We start from the raw sequence: 25414 nt of genomic DNA, 5'->3' as shown, positions 1-25414 counted from the left end.
CTTGCGTTTGGCCCAAAGGGGTCCTGTGTGCACTTATCTATTGGGTACTTATAGCAAATATTGGTGACCTCCATTTTCATGTTGTTTCATGGGTGGCATGGAATTTAGGTATGCAGAGGCACTGAGGAATAAAAGGAAATATGGTCAGCATTTTCTGATAGTTACCTGTTTTAAATAATGAAAATATTAACCACATTTAAAATACAAAGATGTAAACAACAATTTATTTTTCACAACAAGAATAACAGATACACATTTGTGTGTGCACATATATAAAAACATCTCTTTAAATTAAAACATTACTTCAGCTCTAAACTATGAGATCTAGCGAATTATGTAAAGCTGATGAGTAAGGCAAGATACATAACAGATCCAAGGTTCCTTAATTAAGTTGCCATTTTGAGTGCCAGGGTCATCTTCAGCAGTCTGGGGGAGCTGCCAAGATTTTGCTCATATTTTGCATGGAAGCCACCATATTTGTCAACTCACTACTGATAGTATGCAGCTCCTGTGCCATACTGCAGAAGTCCCCTCTAAGTCCACAAACGGCGTTTTTAATCTCTTCCAAAAGGGTCATGGCTTTTTTTTCAGTGTTCGTACAAAGGAAGTGTGTACCGGGCAGATCAGCAGCAGGAGACTCAATTCGGGCAGCCACAGGAGGCGTATCATGCACCACATTGTCTTCCCAACTCTCAGCATAAGCGCGGCAAGTTCTACGCCTACAACTATCAATGTTTTTGACCGGACATTTTGAATTATCTGGAAGAAGACTTAAGATGTTAGCATTGTCAAATACATCAGGCACTTGGCAGGGAGGAAAGGAATTTGCAATCCTTTCTTTGAGATCGTTAAAGAAAAGAGAAGGCAGTCCACGTGGTGGTGTGAGGAAATAAGAAGGTCCACGGGAAGGAAAACAATGAGGCTGTGGGGTGTTGTTTGGAACGGCTGACTCAGGGGATGACATTGAGAAAGTGGAAAAGGAGGATGTTGTTCCCATTGAGCCGGCAGAGTCTGAAATGTACATGAAAGAAAAGTACGTAATGTTATACATTATTTGCCAAAAGTAGATAATTCATTTTTAGACCCCCTGGACCGTGCTAGCATCTTACTGAAAATAAATGGAAGTATCTTAACCTACAATGTGCCATGTTTAAAGAAACAACAAACAAATTGAAAGCAAAACACGGCATTCAATACACAATGGAATCTGGAGCTTAAGATAGTGAGATTTATTTATTACCTGGATCAGCTGTTCATCCAGATGGGGCTTGTCCATTTACATTATTGGATATGCAAGTTCAAGGAACAGGTCTTAGGAACTTCCCCTGAAACAGCAGAATGCTGGCAATGGATATGCCTTAAAGTGATCAGGCCTTGTAGCCCCGTCTAATCAATACATGGAATGCGAGAAGGGCATTTATTCTTTCGCCTCAGGCAATATTACAGACACCCGAAGCTGCTCCTGAATGGCAACACTCCACACAGCCAGACTGCATCTGTACTGTGTCCAGTGCGAGAGTCTGATCAATAGCGTGGAACTTATGGCAACTGACACAAGAGGTGTTCCATGTCACTGATGTGGGAAGCCAGATTATTTGCAAGAGAAAGATTGGATTCAGTAATGCAGTGAAGTTTGTAGAGAGGTCTGTTGAGACGGCATTGGCTATGCTCTGCTGCCTCCTGTGTTCCCCTGCCTTACTCTCCCCCTGCCCCAACCTCCCCATTTCTCCCAATACCCTCAGCATTCCTTTCTTCCTCATATCCCTTCAATCTCCTTTTCCTCACACTAAAGAAGTCGATTTTGTGTTTTATTTTCAAGACTCATGAACAGGGCTGGTCCAATACAAATTGCTGCCTGAGGTGAAGGACAAAATGCCTCCCCTTCCTGTTCCATATAAAGAAGCTAAGAGGGATAGCAGGTGAAACTTGCTTCAACACTGACTGCATACACACACTGTACTTTAAAAGCACATTCCCTCCACCCACCCCAAGAATCCTGAAAACTGTAGTTTGTAAGAATGTCAGGAATTGTAGCTCTGTGAGAGGTGGACTACAATTCCCAGGATTCATGGGGAGTAGTTGAAATGTATGGTGTGTACGCAGGCACTGGTGATGATGGGACAGTGTGATCCACTGTATCTGAGGGCAACAGAGCAGGTCATGTGACACACACAATTCTGTCATCCAATACCTTGCCTCTGCTACTCACCCTCCTCCAAAATTGCCACCTAAGGTGGCCACCCCCAGTCTTCCCAATGGTAGAGCCAGCTCTACCCATGAACACAAATTGCTTTGTGCATAACAATTCAGCTTTTTTCATGGCTTGACACCTGGAACTCCCAAATGGTTCAGTGAGTGAGGGTGGCAGGGGAATGCTGGAAAACTTTAATTCCATAGTTCTGTCTCTTCATTTCAGGATATTCAGTAACTCTCACATATCTGAAGAGACCATTACTGACATGTAGCATTTTCTGTATAGAATTTTACTCATGTGCAAAGAAAATAAATGGATATATTCTGTTTATGTGTCACAATTTTTAAAACTGTATGGTATAAAGGTCAGAATGTTAAAAGACTGGGGAAATTGATATGGGTATTGCAAAAGATGACCACTAGTTTCAAATAAATAATAGTTTGGGCATGATTGTGCATGCAGTCGACATGCCTTGTTTTTATATAAAAATAATGGAAGGGAGAAATCATGACCACATAGAGAGGGAGGGATGTTAAACCCTTCCCCCATATCATGATCACTGTGAAAGTTGATGGGCTGGATCAGACAATATGGTAGCTTTAGGGGGTGATTTTCACCCAAATTGCAATGCAAGTGGAAAATGTTGTCCTGTTCCCCCTTTGCTGCATTCCCATTCTTGATAGGGTACCCTGCATCTGCTGTTTTCAAAGTAAAAAACAAGACACGTTAACTGAATGTGCGCATTTCATGCATTGTCCGGCTTGGCCCAAAATTTGTCCATCATCTTGCAAGCAAGGTATCCTTGACCTGTTTGAATTCAGTATGCAGGAATGGACTACTTATACAAGTTCTTACAACAGCACTAAACTCATTAAGTTTCACCTTGGCTTCTGTTATTTAATATTTACTATGAAGCTTCAGAAAGGTGCCACTAAGGCTTTGTACACATTAGCAGCTTAAAATGCAGCAAGGTCGTTTTCTCCACTGCGTTTCAAGTATCATTTTTACATTGCTGTACACAGCAAAGAGGGGGTGTTGTTGTACTCAACAAATGTACATTACCTGATTCCATCCCCACACATCTGCAATCCCTCCCCACAACCCTCCATTCAATGAAGCTATTATCTGCATGTGTGATTTCATCTGTTTCGAATGTCCACACCTTAGCTTATGTCTTTCAAATGGTGTGGAAGTTGGCTTGGGAGAAAAGGCATCAAACAGCTGAATTTCTCAAGAAACTAAAGGCTACATATGGATTGTGGCTAATGGCATGTGTATTCAGCTTCAGACACCACTGGTGGTAGTCAGGGTTGGCTCACCCACGAGGCAAAGTGAGGCAGGATCCACAGGGGCAGCAGATCTGGCCTCCAAGAAGTGCTATGCTGCGGTGCAATCCTTGGAGACCAAAGCGCTCACCTCTACAAGTGGCCTCTTGGCAAACAGGAGGACTTGCTGGTCTCCTCCCAGGCCTGGGGAGGAATTGGTGGGGTCTGCCCTCTGGGGTTTCCTGAGCTCTGCACCCACCTGGCTCGATTCACAGTGGGCCCCTTCCCCCTTCTATTGTGACAGCCTTTGATTCCCACTTCAACCATCAGGTAAGGTTGGTTTGATTCCCCACCTCCTCTTGCTCCCAGTGTAGATCTTTATCCCCCTGTTGTTCTCGATGTAAATCTTCACTCATCCCTTCTTCCCAGGGGTGGGGTGGGCATAGCTGCCAAGTTCTCCCTTTTTTAAAGGGAAATTCCCTTATGCTGAATAGGCTTCCTCGCGAGAAAAGGGAAAACTTGGCAGCTATGGGGGTGGGGAGGGAAGAGTACGATTTTGTGGTGCACTTCAGGTGCCAAAATGTATTGGGCTGGCCTTCATGGTAGTGCACTGGGCCCAGATTAGACAGTAATATGTATGCAGTCATGACCACTTCAAAATAATGTCTACTTGATGTCTCTTTTAAATATATAAATATAAGTTTTATCTGCTGTGTAAAGAGAATGCTATAAAAGCAATTACAAGCATCATAGACTGTCACTAACAGTGTCTTAACATCTAGAATCAATGGAACCCAACCTCCTGGGTATTATTCACAAAAGTATTACAGTTTTGCAAAAGCTATAGAGAAAGAATTTGGATGGTGAAGCAATAGGCATGGTTGTATGATGGACATGGAAGCCACAAGCTCACCTGGCCTTGGGGTTGGTTGACTGGCTGGCTGTACTGTGCTTGGCCTCATGAAGCAGTAATTTTTCAGGCTAGATTCACTAGGCTCAAATAGTTGCTGAGAAGAACCTGGAGTTGTGGTTTTCGTTATGCTGTTTCCCAAAGAATCAAATGTTTGAAAAGTTGGAGATTGGTAGAGGGTTTCAACAGAGGCTTCAGTGTGACAGCAAACAAAATCTGGTTTGGTGTTATGTCTGTTGGTAGTCATAAACTCTTCTGGGCCCAAGGACCAAAAATCAAGCAAAGTTTCTGCTACTTTGTGGCTGTATACACTGGACTGTGTCTTCGGAGGAGATTTAAGCATAGCTTTGGAAATAATAGAACTCTTTGATTTCCTGCCTGAATCCCATTTTGGAAAAGTTAAAGGATTTCTTTCTGAGGGATTCAAATAAGTACCTGCAAGGTAACAAAAGTTATGTCACAAAAATTACATTATTTTTGAATGGAAGTATATAGTTTCATCAGTATATTATATCTTACATTATTGCCAAGTGGCCTCAAGGTGAATACAGCTAAAAAGCAGAAATATAACAACAGAAAACTACAGTATAAAAGATCATACAAGCAGCAGATAAAAGCAGTAAGACCAGCAGATAAAATCCAGATAAAACATCAATAAAACAGCAGGGTATCCAGTACTGTTAAAACTCCTAATAGGGAAGTACATTAAATATATAGAGGGAATGTAAGGGGGGAAGTATAATGCCTAGATAGTGTGCTATTAATTGTTCTTTATTATTATTTATTAAATTTGTATACCGCCCTCCATCCATAGATCTCAGGACAGTTCACAACATTAAAATATCCCCCCCCAAAAAACCCCCACACAAAATACATAACAGCACATTCACTGCCACACCTGCAGATGTAAAGGAGAAGTAGAGCTGTGTGTCATCAGCATATTGCTGTCAACATACTCCAAACCTCTGGATAATCTGACTCAGTGGTTTCATGTAGATGTTAAACAGCATAGGGGATACAACTTAACTCTAAGGCAGCGTTTCTCAGACGCTGACTGGTGTGCCGCGACGTGCGGCGACGAGAAGGGCGATTTGCATTGTCACGTGCCTGGCGGCTGCCAATAACCAACACTGACCCGCAGGAAAGCAATATTTCTCCTCCTCTTTCCCAAAGCTCAGTGCAAACGAGCCTGGCGGCTGCCAATCCACAGCACTAACCCGCCGGAAAGCAATATTTGGCAAGTGTTTCTTACAGTCATAATTATAATATAGGGCGGCACAGAGTTAAATTTTTTAACTTTTAATATAGGGCGGCACAGAGTTAAATTTTTTAACTTTTTTAATGGTGGTGTGCCTCGTGATTTTTTTCACGGAACAAGTGTGCCGTGGCCCAAAAAAGGTTGAGAAACACTGCTCTAAGGAACCCCACATTGAAGGCTCCACGGGGCCAAAGAACACTCCCTAAGCATCACCCTCTGGAAATGTCCATCCCTATTTCAAATGTTCATTCCTATTTCATTCCTATTTCAGATAAGGAAATGTCCATCCCTATTTCAAATATTGGCCATAAAACTATATTATGACTTGAATATGACCTGATGAAACCTTGTTATTTCAAGCCTGGTTTCATGTAGGTAATCTATGTTACTGCACTTAAATATCTGTAATTATGAGCTATAATAATATTGTATTCAAATTTGTCTTGCTCAAGCTGAATCCTAATTTAGTGACTATAATACATCCCTTAATGGCTATGTGTCCTATTTAAATGCTAATCATCTAGAAGTGGTTTTCTTCCTAGGAATCGCCATACCAATTTTATTCAATTGCTTATCATACTGTACAAATTTCAGTAAGGCAAATGAATGATCAAGAGTGATAAGGAACTAGGGCTAGGCTATTTGCAAGCACAGCAGGGAGGGGAGGACCAAGCGCTGGAAGTGTTAAAGATCCATAAACCTGACCACCCACCTGAACATCAAGTTCAGGAAAATGTTTCAAGCCAAGCATTTCATTTTGGAGGCAAAAGACTTGGGTCAAAAGGAAACTTTGTCATTCCCCACCAGATTCCTGACTCTGAGATAAGGAGAAAAATGCATGCACACCATTTGAATAGCAATGCCCATCAATATTTTATGGTGGGCCCTAGGAGTTGGCTTCTATGCCTTTCAGTGAAAACCTTATATTCAGTCTTCACTGAGGCATTCTGCCTCAACATGACAAGCAGTGGGGAGTTTGCAGAGCTTATAAAGCTTTCCCCTTTCTCAGTGTTCAGTACTGAAATCCACACTCATCAGCTCCTCTGACTTTCCTGAAGACTCCCAGGTGAAAGTAAAGACACTATGCTAATTTTATGTGTGCAAAATGAAAAGCTAATTTTCTGAGTGGGGGAGGAAAGGAGAAAGAGTCAAGAATGATTGTGTCTGTGTAACTTGCTGGAATTCTCTGCTGTCCTAATCCATCCCATTTAACTGCACAGATTAGCTATTGAGTCACTCCTTAGTTTATAGAATTATGGGCATCCCTATTTCCCTATGTGGCACGTACTCTTTGGTGGGAGAACCATAGCAAAGATTTAAAATCACAAAATATGCAGCAAAGTAAAATGTGGAAATATAGGCTTTAGCATTCCCTTCTAAGTTGCTTCCAAAGTTTTCCTCTTCCCGTAGCATAAAAAGAGAAACCACATGTTTTACTTACAAATTCTTCAAAGGTAAAATTCATGTGCTTTTCCATACAACAGTAAGAAAACACAGACAGTAAAACTTATATTCCAAAGTAGTAAATGTTTCTACATTATTTGTATAGAAACACAAAGATGGCTTGTGTAAGCCATGCAGTCTGAATCTTTTATTTCTAAAAATAAAACTCAACCTTAACTCCCCAGATGTTGTTACAGGTAGGTAGCCGTGTTGGTCTGAGTCGAAGCAAAATAAAAAATTCCTTCAGTAGCACCTTAAAGACCAACTAAGTTTATATTTTGGTATGAGCTTTCGTGTGCATGCTGTGTATCTGAAGAAGTGTGCATGCACACGAAAGCTCATACCAAAATATAAACTTAGTTGGTCTTTAAGGTGCTACTGAAGGAATTTTTTATTTTCCCCAGATGTTGTTAGACTACAATTCCCATCCCACCCACCCCCACCCTATTTGTACTCTTGCAATAAATATGCAACTTCACAGAAATTACTAGTTGCAAGGGCTTCAGACTGGCATGAGAACAAAATGTTGTTCATTTCATTGTTTAAAAAAATCAGCAGATGGATTGTGGTTTGTGCTTACTACAATCTGCACTTACTCTACTCTTTATTCCTCTGTTCTACTATCTTTGTCAGTCTACTTAACCTTTCAAAAGCATATTCCTCCTGACAAAATTAAGGATGTTTTCACAGTTTGAAACATAATGAATCTGAAAGTCTCTAGAGAGAAAGCTGATGACCCTCTTTGGAAAAATCAAATGTCATAGATCATAAACTATGAGTACAGTATTATCTGACTTGTGCACATTCTTTGTGGAAAGAAGCCACATAAGGAATGAAAAGCCAAGGAAGTACTTTAGATTAAATCCAAGACATTTTAAGAATATAAAACTGTACCACTAGCATTAAGAGAAGGCAAGAGTACATTCTCTGCAAAACAAATTGAGATTTGACAGATTTGGATGTAACCCATGTTCAATTTGTTATCATTAGGGGTTATGCTGAAATTTGTCTTTAGGAAGTCTATTCTTCAAAGTGAATCCCAACTCCTAAATTAGCTTTGGTGAAAATAGAATATTTCACTATTATTATTTTTTTAAGAATTAATTCTTAAATTGAAATTAACTTAATTTTGAGTGGCTCTATTCCTTCAAATATCCCAACTTTATTTCAGTCTACAAAATGGCAATGGATTATTATTTTCTGGCAAAATACAGAAAAAGAAGCACTTAAGACACTTCATTGTTTATTCATTGTTACTGTAGGATACTTTGACACTGTGTGTGTGTGTGTGTGTGTGTGTGTGTGTGTGTGTGCGCGCGCGCGCGCGCGCGCGCGCGCATTCCTCCACCTACATAGTTTTAAAAGCAGAAATAGGTATGTTATGGAACACAATAATGAAAATCATTTCAGCTTCTACTCTGTGAGATCTTCCTTAGCACAGTCTGCACCCCACCAAGGAGAAAGGCCCAGCTTGAAAATAGAATCCTGGTTTCTTGAGTCCACCAGTTCCTGCTGCTTACTTTTCTATCAATAATATCTAGCACCTGAGACCTTTTCTGTGTTCTTGTATGACATTGTCTCTATGGCAACGGTTTGTGAGGTTATAGAGAATGTGCTAAACCATGTTAGTTAGTCATGTCATGACAGTAAATTCTTTTGTTAATTTGTGTTCTGTAAAATACTTTATTTTGCCAGTCATGAACTAGCTGCCAACCCATGTACTTAGTTCATCTGAAGTTCTAGTACTGGGCTGTGAGGCAAAGGGATGTGACAGCCTCAGGCAGCAGGATCCGCAGGGGCAGCAGATCTCACCTCCCAAGAATACAGTTGCTGCTGCCATAGTTGTAGCAATGTGCTCCTTGGAGCCATGGGTGTAGCCAGGATTTTTGTTAGTGGGGGCAAGACTTTGTGGGGGGGGGAGGACTTTTGTTGGGGAGGCAGAACCAACGTGATTGGTTAGTTAAGTATTTCTATTGTTTTATGTGCTCAGGTGGGGCAGCTGCCCCCCAGCTACGCCCATGCTTGGAGCCCAAATCTACCCCCTGCTTGGTAGCCCCCCACATGCCACCCCTTCAGTGGCCTTTTGGTGAATAGGAGGTGCTGCTGGTCTTCTACCCCAGAGAGGAAATAGTGAGGGCTGGGATCTCCTGGGCTCTGCATCCACCTAGCATGAATCAGATTAAGTGCCCCCCCCACCAGCCTTTGATTCCCACTTCAACCATTGGGTAAGGTTGATTTGATTCCCCTCTTTGTTCCCAATGCAGATCTTCTCTCACTCCTCCTTCCCTGGTGGGAGGGGGTGGAGACACCATTTTGTGGTTTGTCTCAGGTGCCAGAATGTATTGGGCCAGCCCTGGAAAGAAGTCTACAATGGTTTAAGAATTTTTGTGACTCAAATTAAGACTATTTTAAAACTAACACATTTTAAACTTGTCACATCAAAGCCCCAAAAGTTCTCCATGTGGCCTTTATTGATTTTAAGCAGGTCTTTGATCATATTTCTAGGGAGCAGCTATGGACAAAACTGGCAGCCACAACAATTGATCGCCGTCTTCTCCTCCTGATCATTAATCTGCATACAAATACCACTCTGAGAATCAGGCTAATGATAATAATGGTCTAGTTTCTAATCCGGTTGCCACCGCTAGGGGGGTAAGACAGGGCTGTCTGTTAGCCCCTGCACTGTTTAATTTTTATATTAACTCGCTAATGGCCCATATGGCCAATAATGCTTTCCATCCACCTAAATTAGCAGGTCGTGCCTTGAATGTCCTTTTGTATGCGGATGATGCCGCTCTTTTAGCTATATTCCCCATTGGGCTGAGGAGAATGCTCTGAGCACTCTATGAATATGGGAACCAACACAAGCTTCAACTTAATTATGCCAAGACCAAGATTATGGTCTTCTCTGCCCGACTGAAACCCCATTTGTGGTCGATTAATGGTATTTCTCTGGAGCAGGTTAGCTGTTTCAAATATTTGGGCCAGGTAATCCGATCAAACAGGTCTTTTTTTGGCACATGGAGATTATATTGCTACAAATGCAACCAAAGCAGCTATGCTGATTAGATCCCTATATGCCAAGAAACAGGCACAGTGAAAGTGGCTTTGAGACTTTTTCAAATGAAAGTCGTCCCACTACTTTTGGTGGGCATTGCTTTGGGTTCACGCAGGGATATTTTAAGACTGGAATCCATCCAATCGCGATTTCTTAGAGCCATCCTCCAGAATCCCCCCTTCTGTAGCGGGTGTGGTCATGCGATTAGAGGTATGTGGCCCTGAAAGTGAAGCTTTGGCTATGGCTTAAGCTATGCTTTAAACCCGTGGGTTTGGCCCCCTTGATATTGAGGGATGATTTTCAATCATCCTGGGAAAGGGAGGTCTTAGATGAAGTACAGACTTGCGGACTGTCACACCTTTACTTGGAGTCTATGACATACAGTCAAGCTAGAGCCGTGATTGCTCAGAGATTGGGCGATATTGCTAGACAAGAGGACATAGCCTGCTTGAAACCAGGGATGTTCCTGGGCGAGCAGATCTATCAGGTTACACCAGCCCCTTATCTCACAGTAATCCACTATGTGGAATACTACAGACTGCTCACTGCGGCCAGACTGAACGTCCTCGAATCTGCGGTATTATGGGGAAGGTACAGGGGAGTTCCATACGATCAGAGAACTTGCCATTGTGCCTTGGGTGAGGTAGAGTCCACTGAACATATCCTCCTGAGTTGCCCTATCTATGTAGATTTAAGACAATGTCTCATAGCCCCATGCCTATCTCAACTTAGCTGTCTATCCAGAGAAAGTCAGGTTGTACGTTTGTTGTACATTTGTTGAATAATCCCACTGGGAAAACAGCTTTCTTGGTGGCTAAATTTCTCTTCCTAGCTCTCAAGCGTCGTAAGAGTAAAATCGACTGCATTGATGCGGGTTTATCTGTATAACCTGTATTAGTGCTGCCCATGTTTTATTTTAGTTTTTAGATGTCTTAGATGTTTTAACTTTGTACTGAGAATTGTATCTTTTCTGACTGGCGGTCGAATAAAGAATGATGATGATGGACTTGTCACATCTCTTTCTTTAGAAGAAGCAACTGCAGGGGCCCCCCAATCTGAATTGTAAAGTTTGTTTTTTTTAAAAAAAATCCCTTTCCATTCCTACACCATCTTCCTGATGAAAGCTGCCTTTCCTCCCAGTTGCTATTTACTACTCATGGTGCAACTGAATGCAAATTCTGCCTTTGCTTTTAACCTACTTGCCTTCTACTCATTGTTTTCTACTTACTCGCATTCCAGGAGTTCCCTGCTGTTAACTTTGTATCTGTTGCCAATTCCTCTACAGGGACCTTAGTTGGAAATGTTGGTTGCACATCAGTAGTTGGGGACTCGTCGTCACTAAAGATTATCAAGTCCTGATACACAAGAAAAACATGAAGCAATCAAGCAGAAACAGTTAATTATAAGTTACATTAAGAAAAATATTATGTGGCATTTAACATCGCAGGCAGCCAATGACTGAGATCAATCCACCATCGTCCCTCCACTGGCGGAGGAAGAGGAGTGGGGGGGAGCGCACCGCCCCCAGCAGCGCGCCATCGTGGGTGCCCTCTCACCTGCGCTGGGAGCAACGTCCCTGCAGGCGGCATGCCACGCCCCCAGGACGCACACCATGCCCCTGCAGGCAGCGTGCCACGCCCCCAAGACACGTACCAGCCACGCCCACACCTGCTCTCAGCCACTGCATCCCTCCCCCAGCTTCAGTGAGATTTTCTGATCACCCAGGCCTTTTACATAACTCATGTGGTCTGTGCTTCTCAGTTTTTATACCAGTGCTTTAACTTGGGGGGTTCAGTGAGTTTTTGTATTTATATAGGATTTGATTTTTATGGTTTTGTATATTATTGACATTTATGTTTTTGTTGTAATTTTCTCTCCTCTGAAATAAAAGCATTTATAATTATATATCAGCTACTGAAAAACATTTAAAAAAATAAGAATTATTTTAAATAAAAATAACCACTATGGAATTAGGTTCACTTTAATTGAGACAATCATGCCAAACCATAATCATTTGAATAGTTTCCAATTATCTATAGCCTCCTTTATGTATTCTTTATAATCAGTTCATAATTATTCACAAACAATAACTTCAGGTCCTCTGATAAATATAGCTGCTTTTCAAAACATTTTAACCTATGTTTAGCTTTTAAAAAAAAAACTCCAGCTTGGCTATTCCACCAAAGTGCAGACCAATTAATTCTAATTTGTTTCTATTAATTTTATATCCAGATACTGCACCAAATTGCTGAATAACCTCAGACAGTTCCTCCAATGATTTCACAGGGTTTTGACAGCTAATCATTATACCATCTGCATCTAGTTTGATCTTTATTTTGCTGCCTCCAATTCTCTCAGCAGTTTGGCTGCTGGAAGTAAATATGAGGAGACTATACACCCCAAGGCTGTCCATAATTTAATTTAATTTATTTACATTACTTGAAGGTATACGTGGCCAATTATATTATTATGGCCATAGGCACTGGTGGAGAAACGGGAGTGTGGAGGGAGTTGACTGCCCCTGGCACCACTATTCCAGTAGGGTGCCATCGTGGCGATCCCTGCGTGCGCGCCAGGTGCCACGCCCCCACAGACGGCACGTCAGGCCCCCAGAACATGCGGCATGCCCCTGTGGGTGGCGCACCACACACCCAGGAGGCACATCATGCTCCCAAGACACGTGCCAGCCATGCCCACGCCTGCTCTCTGCCCCTGGTAGTGGAGCATGCAGCTTCGCCACTAGCCAAAGGCTCATCCATACCAGCTTTGGTTGCTAAGACAGATATGGCCATTCCTGGATCAGGACAGCATGAATACAGCTGTCTATGCATTGGTAATCACATGGTTGAATTAAAATTCTGGCTTTAAAAAGCCCTCTCTCTCCATCATAAACTGTGTCGTATTACAAAATTTGCTGTGCTTCTGATGAGGTCTCTCACACACAAGTGCTAAAATTCAGAGATGATTATCTATATTTGGGGCTGGCCTTATCTGAGATACCTTCCAATATTGGTAGGAAAGCGAACTCAACCTTTTCTACAATAGAAAAACAACTAAGCAGGTGTCAAGTGAAGTGCTAAAACTGCTACAGAAAACACAGTAACCACAGGTGTAGCTAACTGTATTCAGCACTGTTTAAACCACAGCTTTTGAAGCAATCCTAAGCATTGCCTGTTTTTGTTTTTGCTTGCAGTTAAATTAACCTGTTGCCAATGGTGATTTTTTTGGTTTGCCTTTTTTAAGGTATTTAATTCAAGTATTGTCACTTAAATTGAAGCTTGCGTTTTTAAAGTAGTCCTGCTACTTTTGTTATGTAAAATAATGCACAGGAGATTGGCATCACTTTTGATGCAGGTATAATTTTGATTTGACATATTGATGTCGCTATTGAGTCAAAATGAAATACAAGTATATTATCTTCCAGGGCGTGTTTGAAGATGATTAATTTGGACACAAGGAAGTAGGACAGCATTTCACAGAGAAAGCAAATGGAAGTTAAGGGCTGAAAGCCATAGAACCCAAAAACATGTGTGCAACTAACTCCTCTTAGAGGAACATTTCAAAACTGGCACATTTTATTATACCCATCATACAGCATTCACATAAGTCCCCTTCAGATATGTATTAAGTTGTATGTATGTATACATATGTATTAAGTTCCAACCTTTACCAAAAGGTACACCCATTATTTTATATCAGACCGTGCAACTCTGCTATGATTGTGACAGAACGGGTTTCGCCATTTTTTAAAATTATTTTTATTAATTTTCCAAATTACTGCAAATCAAGCCAAATTAATTTAATTTAATACAATTTCTTAAAATCAGGTTTCCCGCTCCTGTTCTGAACATATTATCATCATCATTGCCTCACATTGCTGCAGTTGACATCCTTCACTTGCCGTCAAACATTCTTCCACCTGGCCACTTTTTTCGCCTTACAAACAGCACCTCCGTTACATCTTATAAATGAGTAATCCGTTGTGTGTAGTCCTTCATATACATTGCTTTTCCAGCCTGGTGTGCTGGGAGAGTTAATTATTATCTTCCATTGTTCAGTTCTTTGCAGTGTTTATCTGGATGGTAAAAGGTCATATTCCATTCCTTCCGCTGTTTACAGACTAGCATATGAGCTGCAGCCATAAATAACTCGCAGAGTGCATACCTAGTCTCCGTCACTAAAATTCCATTCTGGAATTCTTCCTTGGCACACAGTTGAAAACAATATATTTTCTCAACTTCAGCTTTTTTGCCAGATCTGATCGATAGCCGTTCATTCTTTTTTCACTGCACCAACAGCACTCCTAGTCCAGTCCAGGAATAATTTCAAATAAAGTCCATTCAACCTCGGTTGAGGTAGGATGTCATAGTAAAACCTTGTTAAATTCCTTGTTGAGCATAAACCAAAAGCCTCCCCGCTCTTTTCCAAGGTAACAAACAGAATAACATACCGGTAACAGTGGCCACACACGTCTCTTTCATTTTCAGGGGAGGACAAGAAGAAAGGAGACCTTTTGAAAACTATTTGAAAGCACAGAGTACCTTGTCCCCTCCCTTCCTTTCCCAGCTGTTGTAAGGATTCTCAAGCTTCAAAGAAACCATTCAAGTACCTTTAAAGAGCCAAGCCCAGTCCTTTTGGCAGCTGATTGATTGCAGCCTATTAGCATATGTCGGTCCAGGGGCACCTCTTAATTAATACCAATTGTCCAAATTATAGAGGAACTACGTACAAATCATGCCAGAGAAGGAGACTCATCCATGGCAGGGATACACTCCCAGGTTGCACCCGCTCTGCCTTTCAAGTTGGGAGACATGGGCTTGAGCGGCACAGTGGGATGCAGTGAGCTCCCCAGACCCCACTGAGGAACATTGCCAGGATTTTTGCCTCATAAACCCTGCCTTTCCCCTGCCTGAACCTCCTCACTGCCCACAGAGGGCAGCGAGGAGTGACCACCATTGACTAATGATGAAGCCAGAAACCAGAACCAAGTGTTTGTAAAACTTTTCAGCAGAATCAGCTCAAACCAGGCTAAGAAAAATTAATCAGCCAATGTGATGATGACTAGCTTTAACAAACATGGAAGGTAAATTATATTATGGTGTCATCAATAAGGAAACTAACCATTTCCAAATGAGCTGATAAATTAAGTTTCCTTTGAACAGCAATTGAATTGGGGCCTCACTTGCCAAGAAGTCTTGCTTGCATAATTATATAGTTCTAAGTTACACTTGTACTGTATGCTCTAGAATTCTATTCCACGGAGCCTTGCTTAGATTCATGCAGCATTAAATTTTAATGCAACCATAACTTCAATAGCTTCTTTTATCAAATGTGAATACTGATGCAGAGCAGGTATAATATTGACAGGAAATACAGTATAATGAGCAATAAAAAGAAGACTAAAGTTTATAAAATGCATCTTACAGTGATATCAGCTTTCTTTTAAACAGTCCTGTGGAAGCCTTGTGAAACAGTAGTAAGTGAATAGAGAGTAGTGCTGAGTTGCTATTGTACAAAATGTGTTCCTTTCTGTTTTATACCACTACATTAGTCTCCTGCTTTGACCCTCTTTCTTATCTTTTAGAATTTTTCTCCTCTTCTTCTAGCATGGAGAAAATATAGATACAGGGATTTGGAACAATATATATCTTCCTTGTTGTATGTTTGTGAACCCCAAGCCTTTAAGTCACTCTTCACTTCTGTGAATCTACACACTACACTTGATCTTAGACAAAAGGCCGAGAAGCGATCGGCCTTAGCTATTAAAAAACATAAATCTCTTTTATTGAATAACATATTATAACAATTTGTCCTGCCCTCCAACGATGATATTGCTGCAACAGTTTTTAGTTAAATCTCTTTTTTTAATGGTGTTTTATTCCTCTGGACCTGTATTTTAAGTACTGTACATTTAATTAGTATATTGACTGTTAAAACCCCATATCAGTTGTTTTTATTGTTTATGTAGAGAATTATGCAGAATTTCTGGTTTGATATACTGGCTGTTTGTCGTAATAAACATTGACTGACTGACTGACTTCTGTGAATCCAGCCTATCAGTCTCTACACAAATTCTTGTGTCCCCATTCAAAATGATGGGAAACCATGGTTTCCTGATACATAAATGAGCCCTGGTGAGCCTCAGACTCTTCTTCTTCCGCTTCTCTTTTCAATTATCAGAGGGGAGAAGATTGGAAACATCTTCTTCCACTTTAAAACAGTTTTCCACACAATCTGAACTTGGAGAAGCATGGTTTGCTTAGGGCACAGAGCCTTTTGGGCCTGTGAGTGCATTTGCAAAGTGGAAAAACTGTTTGGGGCAGCATATGCACAATGCAACCATGCACACATATGGGTATGACAACCACAACCTCACAAACATCGCAACCACATGCGCACACACTCAGACCTATGGGATGGGAGGGAATCTTCCTGAAGACTGAGTGCAGCTGGGGAGGCAACAGTTAACCTTCCTTTCCCATCTGCAGTCTCCAGGAAGCCGCCCCATTGCCCTGCTAAAGAAAAAAGAAAAAAAAGGCTTGAAATAAGACTTCGACTGAAGCCTAACTCTAGCATATTTGGGAGGGAAGCCACAGCTGGGGAAGAAAGGGGTAGTCCTCCCTCAAAATCACCCCCCCCCCCAAAAAAAAGAACTGGAAAGAAACCTATTATAGCCAATAAAGGGATTCTTGGAAGCCTAATTTTGTCAGAGAAGGGAATCACAGTTGAGTAAAGGGAGGCTGATTCTTTCCTCCCAGTTTGTAAACCCACTCCATAACCCCACACCGCAATTAAGCTTGAAAACAGCTTTCTACTGGCTACAATAGAAGGCTTATTTCAAGATTAATTTGAATGGAGGAGGAATATGAGGCGACTGGACCCTGTGCAGAGCCGACCCACCAATAAGGCGGGGTGAAGCACCCGCCTCAGGTGGTGGAAGCCCCACCACTTTTGCTTCCTTGTGGAACACTCCTCCCCTCGCCAAGTTTGGAGAAAGGGGGGCAGGGGACACATTCCCCTTTTGCCTTAGTTGGCAACACGGGATGAGCCACCCTTGGCCCTGTAAGTGCTCATGAAGCCTTCTGAAAGTGCATGTATGCCCACGGGTGCCACACTGCCAATCCATGGTTTAAACTATGGTTAGTGAGCGCAAGTCAGGATCAAACGATGGTAACAAAGCCTGCTTTGTTGTGAAACCAACTTTTGAACAAACCAACCAGAGTTCCCCAAGTTCAGAAATCACAAGGAACTGTGGTTTGTTTAAATTTGGAAAGGAAAGCCTTGGTTTGCCTCCATTCAAGCCCAAAAGAGAAGGAGAGGGGAGGGAGCACACATGAGCCCAAGACTTGCTAGGGCTCAGTCACAGGGTGTAAAACTAAGATTTCCCATTACATTTGAACAGCGCCTTTAAAATGCAAGTAGTCCTAGATTAGTAGTTACTGGAAAGAAAGGTTAAGAAACGAATCAGAGTTAACTCTAGCAATAACACATTTTACACTTGAACAAAATACAATAAAATTTCAGAATAACAAGTATAGTTACTTTCTCATTAGGTTAGAAGGAGTAGGAATATATTTAGAAGGGGAAATTCATTTTTTGACAGAATATTAAAGTTTCCAGGTATTAGTATGGAGATTGGAAGATCAACACTCTGAAATTTGACTAGAGGGCTAGAGTTTTTGGAGGACCATCTTATTAGATTTAAGGGAAAACAAGGATTAACAGTGATAGATTCACTAGACTGAGAGAAGTATGTTTGGTATTTCACAGCAGATGGAATAAGAAAAGCAATTTTCTTCCCACCAGCATGACTACGGTATGTTATTTATGCATCATGATGCCAGAAATGATTCCTAAAACCTATTACTGAATAATTCTTCAATAAAATATACTTTTGCATATAGGTAAGAAATTAAGGCTGCAATACTACATCCACTTACCTGAGAGCAGGCCCAACTGAACTCAATGGGTCTTAGTTTTGAGTAGACATGTGCAGGATTGCACTGCCAATGACCTTTAATAGAAGGATAAATTCCTTCACAATATATGATTTCCTAATTTTCTCACTGAAGCTTCTATTAGGGTTTGAACTGTTCCCACAAAAGAAAGAAAATCAATTACAACCATGGGGGGAGGAATCAAAGACAGAAAAGGCAGCTAGCTACCCAACTGGATTTGGTTACCAACATGTTTTGAGGAGGCTCTTTATCAAGGGGAAATTTCTACACTCAATAAAAACTGTTAGTGACCATTTTTACGCTGCAGCACACGAAGGCAGACATCTATGAAGCAAATGTGTCCAGTTAGGCAGATAGAGATCTGTCCCAGTTCTCCTTTTTTAAATCGAAATTAGGTCTTTGTTTGTTCTCCCTGCCACCAGGGATGATGACTGAAGCTGGATAAGACTGATGTAAGAATGTTCAGTAGATTTTCCACTGCTTGTTTCTACTAATGTAGTTAAGATTAACCAAAATTTTGGATGCAACATTAGATTGTGGTTAATTGAAATTGGAAACCACACAAGAGGAGGAGGACAGCTAAAGCAGTACAGTAGTCCAAGGCTTGTGCATGTAGCAGGAACCCATTTTTTCATTACGTCCAGATCAGACCACTGTGTTAATTCCTTATTTTTAAAACAGGAAATAAATGCATTTTCTCAAGCATCATGACACAATACAATATCTGGGTCAATATTGACATAAATGGTGGTTGAAGTGATCCTTAATTAGTCGGCAGCAGTGACTTGAAACTGTGAGGCACTTCATAGAAGTAAGAAGTATGATTAATTATGAACACTGAAAAGAGAGGAAAGAGCATACTGCTCAGAAATGAAATCTCTATTATGTGCACGGAAAACAAAATGAATTCAATTTGTTTATCTCTAGTTTTTCAGATTATAATGTTGGCAGGCTTTGCCAACTTTTGAAACGTAGAGATGATATTTTTTCATCTCCCCACTGGGGCGCTATTATTTTCTTTGCTGAAGATCTCACACCAGACCAAGGCAGCATGCATGGTAGCATTAAGTTGTATCATATGGAGCTCCTTCTGAACTGACTGTGGCAAGTACTATTGATATTCATAAAAAGGAAAAGCTGCACAGTAGAAAGGGGGAAAGCTAGTATAGTAGGATGCTTTTCAAAGGAACCTATTGTCACATATCTAAGTCTCTTTCCAAAGCAGTCACCATATACAATAAAAAGTCTAAGATGAGAAAGTATTATTCAGCAGCCATGTGTACTAATGCTTTAATGGGATTGTTTTATTATGGATGTTTTATATTTTAATATTTGTGTAACTGTTTTTTATACTTTGTAAACCACTTAAAAGCCTATTTTGACATTGGGGTCTTGGCATCTGTCTGTCTCGAGAGACAATGGAGTGCACCTCCGGGGGTGAAATCAAACTGCTGTGTTAGCAGCACAGAAGTGACCTCCCTGGAGCAAAGCGTACCAGGTGCCATCCAAGTGACGTAGGGACTCTACTCCAAATTTGTGTAGGGTTTACTCCTTAGCCTTTTATTCTCCTGAATATGTCCCACAAGGCAGTGGAGATTTAGGACCAGAGTTTTCCTGATCTTAGATGGGCTACCTTCACAGGTTGAGGAGCCCCATCTATCCCTCACTTCCCTCTGAAGCACGTGCAGGACCTGCCTTATTAACCGTTTTGTCAATCCGCTAGAGCCTGCCTTTCCATGCAGGGCAGTCCCTGACCCACCATGGGTTTGAGACCCATTGGCTACCTTCACTTGATTTCGCCAGCCAGTCGAAGTCATTTTCTGGGGTTTGGCTGCTGTCACATAGTGACAGCTTCTAGGAGCCATAGGGAAGTGCTGAATGCAGGGTGGAGACCAAAGGTGGACAAACTACCCCTGAAGGAGCATGGCATGACATGTGCACCACCAGAAGGACTACCTCTTCCCTAACACCCCCTACACTCCAACTTTTAGTAGTATATTAATTATTTATTCAAATAAATAAATCATTTGGTGGTTGGAAGACAGAGTTGCATGCAACACAATGCATCCACCATTCCTTTCCCTGTGTGTTCCCAAAATCTTCTCTGCTCTAGAAAGTTCCCCAACTCTCGAGCAGATTTTGAGGGTGCGTAGGCAGTTGCAGAAGAGAGATGGGGAAGTTGCATTGTTCAGGTTGGTTCATATGGGTAGAGGCGGTCCTTGAGGTATTGCTGTCCTGAGCTGTTTAAGGCTGTATGGGTCAAAGCCAATACTTTGAATTGGGCCTGGAAACTAATTGGCAACCAGTACAGTTGGACCAGGATCGGTGTAATATGCTCAAACAGTCTTGCCCTGGTGAGCAACCTTGCCACCAAATTCTGCACCAACTAAAGTTAGCTACCATGGTTAACTGCCACTAACAAACCTATCCCTCTACAGCAGGCATCCCCAAAATTTGGCCCTCCAGATGTTCTGGACTACAATTCCCATCATCCCTGACCACTGGTCCTGTTAGCTAGGGGTCATGGGAGTTGTATGCCAAAACATCTGGAGGGCCACAGTTTGGGGATGCCTCCTCTACAGCATTTCCTAACCCCTCATTTAAAGCCATCTGTGCTGCTGGCCTTCCAAACATCCCATGGAAGCAAATTTCTCTGTGATACAAGTGCTACCTTCGGACTGTTCTGAATTATTCCCAATTTTATTGGCTGATCCTGAATTGTTTCATTATGACATGGGGGGGGGGCAGGACGGACTCCTCACTCTCTTCATAGCAATCACAATGTTTTTAACCATAAGAAAAACCTGCTGTGGGTCTATGTTAAGAAAAGAGCCACAGGTTGCTTCATAGAATCCAGTAAATCAACCCATTGACCTGTGGTCCTCCAGATGCTGTTTGACTCTTATCACCTCTGACTATTAGCCACTCTGAGTGAGGCTGATGGGGGTTTGAGTCCAACAAAATATGAAGGGCCACAGGTTCCCCATCCCCACCCCTGCATTAAGTTATCATTCACAGACTGTAAGGCTGCACACAGGGATTTGTTGCCTTTTAATTACTTTTATAGGGTACAGAGCTTTGCAGGTGTTTTTAAGCACTGAAGAAATAATAAATACTATTATGATAGTCACTTCAAGAGCTTCAGTTATGAGGCAGTCTATAATTTCAATCAATCAGTCAACTAACTAACTAAATATTAGCCATTCAAGGAACTGAGGTGTAGATATTAATAATTTAAATAAGAAGCAGGCAAAGTTAATTAGATTCTGGAATAATTACTAAGGAGCTTGGCAATTACCAACTACAATCAGGATCCCCAAATGCTGGAACTTGATATATTGTAATTTGCATTCTTTAAACTTATTTTGTAATAAAATTAATGAAGGAATAATATTATTAAACAAAACTCTTGCTGTTTCAGCTAGGCTACAACTACCTATGCTTATGAAAACACCAGACTTTATCACACAGATGCAAATCCACAGATTACCTGTGTACTATACACAGACGTTAGGAATTAAATAATATTTATAGGACTTTCTTATTAGGATTTTGAGCCATAGTAAACTAAAGAACGGTTCGGCATTGAGCTGAAATAGTTTTTCATATGAGAGAAAATCCATAGCCATTTCATCATCCATCTGTAATTAAGGACTTCACATTTTCCTATCTTGTCCTGTTTCTGAATCGAAACTGAATGGCTTGGCTGCCCATTCTAGTCTGTTCATATATGACTGAACTATTAACTTCACGCTACCCAAAGCTTTAATATTCATTTCCTACACTGGTTTGATTGACTCCCAATTCAGTAGTTCAAGCCCACATGTTGATCTAGATCACGGGTGTCAAACACAAGGCCCGGGGGCCTAATCCGGCCCGCCAGACCTCGTCATGTGGCCCGCGTAGCCGCCGCCGACAATAGCCACTAACAGTAGTTCTGGAGCCTGCAATTGGCCAAGGGTCAAAACCGGGGGCGGGGCTGCAGGCGGAGGCCGGGGCGCTGGAGCCGCACTGACGGCCTTGGCCAATGGCCAGGGAATTTCAATTTCGAATGAGGCTGAGGGAGGCGGTGGCACAGCGGCCAGACGGGGAAGTGAGATGCAGGAGGAGGAGGAGGAAGCCCGCCGAGGAGGTAGGAAAGCCCTACAGGCGCCGCCAGCAAAGTTGGTGCCGGGACGGAGCAGCGCTGGATTTTTTTTGGCGGGCTTTGCTGTTGTCTCCGAGAGCGAGTGAGGCGGCACTGGGGAGCCGCCGCCCGCCGCTTCCCTTCCTCTCCTCGGCTGCATCCGGGAGGTGGGCGAGCGAGCGGGCGAAAGGGACGCGGAGTGAGCCTGAGAGGGAAGTAGGCGAAGCGCAACAGCCGCTCTCTTGATGGAGCCAGGTTTCTCTTCCCTCTTCCCCCGTTTTCTCCTCATAGACACTCGGGAGGGTGCCTGGCTTTTGCTCTGCCCCCCACCCCCGAGCCGCCCTTTGGCTTCTCAGTTCCGGCGGAGCTGCTCCCCGGGGGGCAGCCAGGAGGGAGGCGGCGGCGACGGCACGGGTTCCTGCTCTTCCCGCTCTGCCGCCGCCTCCTCTCAGCCCCTCGTGATGTAGGGCTCCAGATGGAGTCGCCTCGCGGTTTGAGTAGGTGGGAGGGGAATTTTTTTTGGGGGGGGGGTTTCAAGCCTCCTCTGCCTGCAGTCCCGGTAGGGAGAGGCGGCGGCGAAGACGACAACAGCGCGGGTGGGGGGAAGAGCAGCTCTGAGGCGAAGATGCACGTCCGCTGGGGCTGCCACCGCCTTCCTCCTCGGGAAATCCGCTGCCCTCCCTCAGCACGAGGGGAAGGGACTCTGGCGCTGAGGAGGGAGGATGCAAAAGCAAAGCAGGGAGTTGGCGCTGCACCGCATGTTCCTGCCCCTCTCCAAAGCATGGGGTGGGTTGCAACGTGTGGCATCCTGCCTAGCGGGGTTTGGGTGTGCGCAGGGCGGGAGAGGGAAGCCCTCTTTCCATCTGCAGGTTTTTAATCCCAGCAGTGGCTTTCTCCTTCCTGCCGAAGGTTTAGTTGAGCCCCCCCCCCCGGAAGCCGTCGATCCCCACCTTTTGTTCAAATTTCCCTCGTTTACATCCCCTCCCACACACTTCCACGACGCAGGAATGTGATCCACGTGGGGGCGGGAATGAGCTTACATTATTACAAAAAACAGTAATAATTGAATGCAGTGACAATAATTTATGATAATAAAGAGTGGACACATAGTCCTACAGACACAACCGGCCCTTTGAGGGTGACCAAACTGCTGATGCGGCCCCCGATGAATTTGAGTTTGACACCCCTGATCTAGATTGTGCTTTGATTTCTAAATTAGATCTGTAAATTTAGAACTGCTCAGTGCCAGTGCACTTAATCTAAATTTAGGTAATGAAATTCACAAGTAGCAACCTGTGTCTATGAAAATCTACCATGGAAAGATGCCCCAGCACTCCCCAATCCCTTTTTTTCTTTATGCAGACCTGGCACACAGGCACAAATTCCTGAGCAATATACTATAATCTCACAATTGTGGCCACAGTCAACATTACCACCAGCATCCAGCAGGTAATGAGTTCCAGTTAAATGACTGCTTTTGACTTCAATCTGAACCCCATTTATCTGGCAGTAAGCCCTATTGGTTTCAGGCCAATTGGCTGATCAACTCTGCATTACAAAGATGTCTGCAAACATGACATGAAGGCTGCCAACATCAACTCGGCCATGTGGGAACCCCTTGCAGACAACCACAGTGCCTGGAGACATAGACAGTCAGGACATGTACCCATAGGAGTGATCAGAGGACTACTGGGAGGAACACAGAGAGAAAAAACTTCATGGTGCATCTGCAGCAGCACAACCAGACATCTTCATCAGCCCCAGCTGCAACAAAACATGTCTCTCTCATGTCAGTCTCTACAGCCACAGCATGCGCTGAAACCTTCCAACGGTTTGACTTTATCCCCAAAGGCACACTCCTCCATTGTCTCCCGAGACAGATGGGTGCCAACAACAACAAACTGTTGTTTTAGACTGTATGTTTGTAATGTTCATATGTCACTACAATATGTTCTTTTTTAACAGGGCCACAGCTCATAAATCTTATATTTAAACAGTAATGTTCGTTAGAAGTACCAAAGTGGCTTGTTGCAAGTATTAATTGACCTGGGATTGCACAGAACAGTGGGGGGGGGTGATATAGGAACTTAGTCTATATGGATAATGGACGACCCTGGGGTTGCTGACTTCCCTCCCAAGTTACATTATATAGAATTACCACCTAATGTTGCAATTCTATACACATAGGAGTAAGCCCAACTGAATGTTGCAATTGGACTTGGCTCTTAGTTAACATGCATAGGATTGCTCTGTGAATTGCAACAGGAGTGAAATGCATCATAGGCACATTTGATTAAATGCCATATTCAACTATGCCTTCCCTTCAAATGCAGTGCATGATTTACCTCTGACGATTTCTTGGCAACAGCATTAAGTGCTGTTGTATCTTGGACTATCTCTGCTTTGCCTGATGCCTGAACTGCCTGGCATAGTGCTCCTGCAGATGCCTTAGGGGGAACATCTGTCAAAGAAAGGTACTGTTTTAAAACATACTTTGGTAAAAAGAAAAAAATAGACAGATGTTAAATTTCCCAGAGTTAATTGGGCAAAAAAAAAAGCCTCTCAAGTCTTGTTCAGTCCATTAGCTACAACACTGCCTGCCAGTGGTTGGATCGGAATGCTAAAAGCTTTTATAATTTTCTCTGATAAGCAACAAACCCAGACAGAATCCTGTTTACCTGCTAACTCTGCTTATATCCTCAGTGCGTGAAACAAGTCTCATTTTTTTCAAGAGGGACAAATTAACATAAAGAACAAACTGTTCTGGTTGTTTATGTGAAAATTATATGGAGGAAACTAGAAAATTAGGGCCAGTATCATCCCTCTCTCCCACCAAATATTCCAATTAGTATTTAAAAGGAGCATTATTACTGCAGCATGGCAAGCATGTGTTTCACATTATGAGCAGCTAGAAGGAATTTAGAGACCATTTGAAAGATAATGGAAAACTTTAAAGGCTACAGTCCTACAGCAGGGATATTTTATGTGGAAACAAATGAAAATACATAGCAATAAATGAATTGATGCTGCAGTTTCTCCATTAACTGCTGTTTCACATTTAAGAGTTCTCTTGTACTCTACATCTTTTAATGGTTAACAAAGAATTGTTTAATATGATACATTTATCTGCTTGCCTAATGCTGCAGGTCCCTAGAAATTACTGTTCAGTACTACAGAAGGCCATTTGCATGTTACAGCTCTG

The 25414-nt window shown here is 42.4% G+C and overlaps 1 protein-coding gene across 1 annotated transcript in view; it reads right to left on the bottom strand.

Annotated features, from left to right (window-relative positions):
• Positions 1–324: 324 nt before the first annotated feature.
• ENTHD1 (ENTH domain containing 1) overlaps positions 325–25414 on the bottom strand; it is a 29547-nt gene continuing 4457 nt past the window's right edge. The window contains 5 exon segments of the mRNA XM_035127810.1: positions 325–432; positions 434–1011; positions 4373–4804; positions 11357–11483; positions 24558–24673. Coding sequence (XP_034983701.1) covers positions 325–432; positions 434–1011; positions 4373–4804; positions 11357–11483; positions 24558–24673 — 1361 coding nt within the window.

This window comes from Zootoca vivipara, chromosome 10 (genome assembly GCF_963506605.1).
Source record: "Zootoca vivipara chromosome 10, rZooViv1.1, whole genome shotgun sequence".
Lineage (NCBI taxonomy): Eukaryota > Metazoa > Chordata > Lepidosauria > Squamata > Lacertidae > Zootoca > Zootoca vivipara.
Note: the sequence above shows the minus strand (reverse complement) of the source record. Positions and strands in the feature narration are given on the sequence as shown.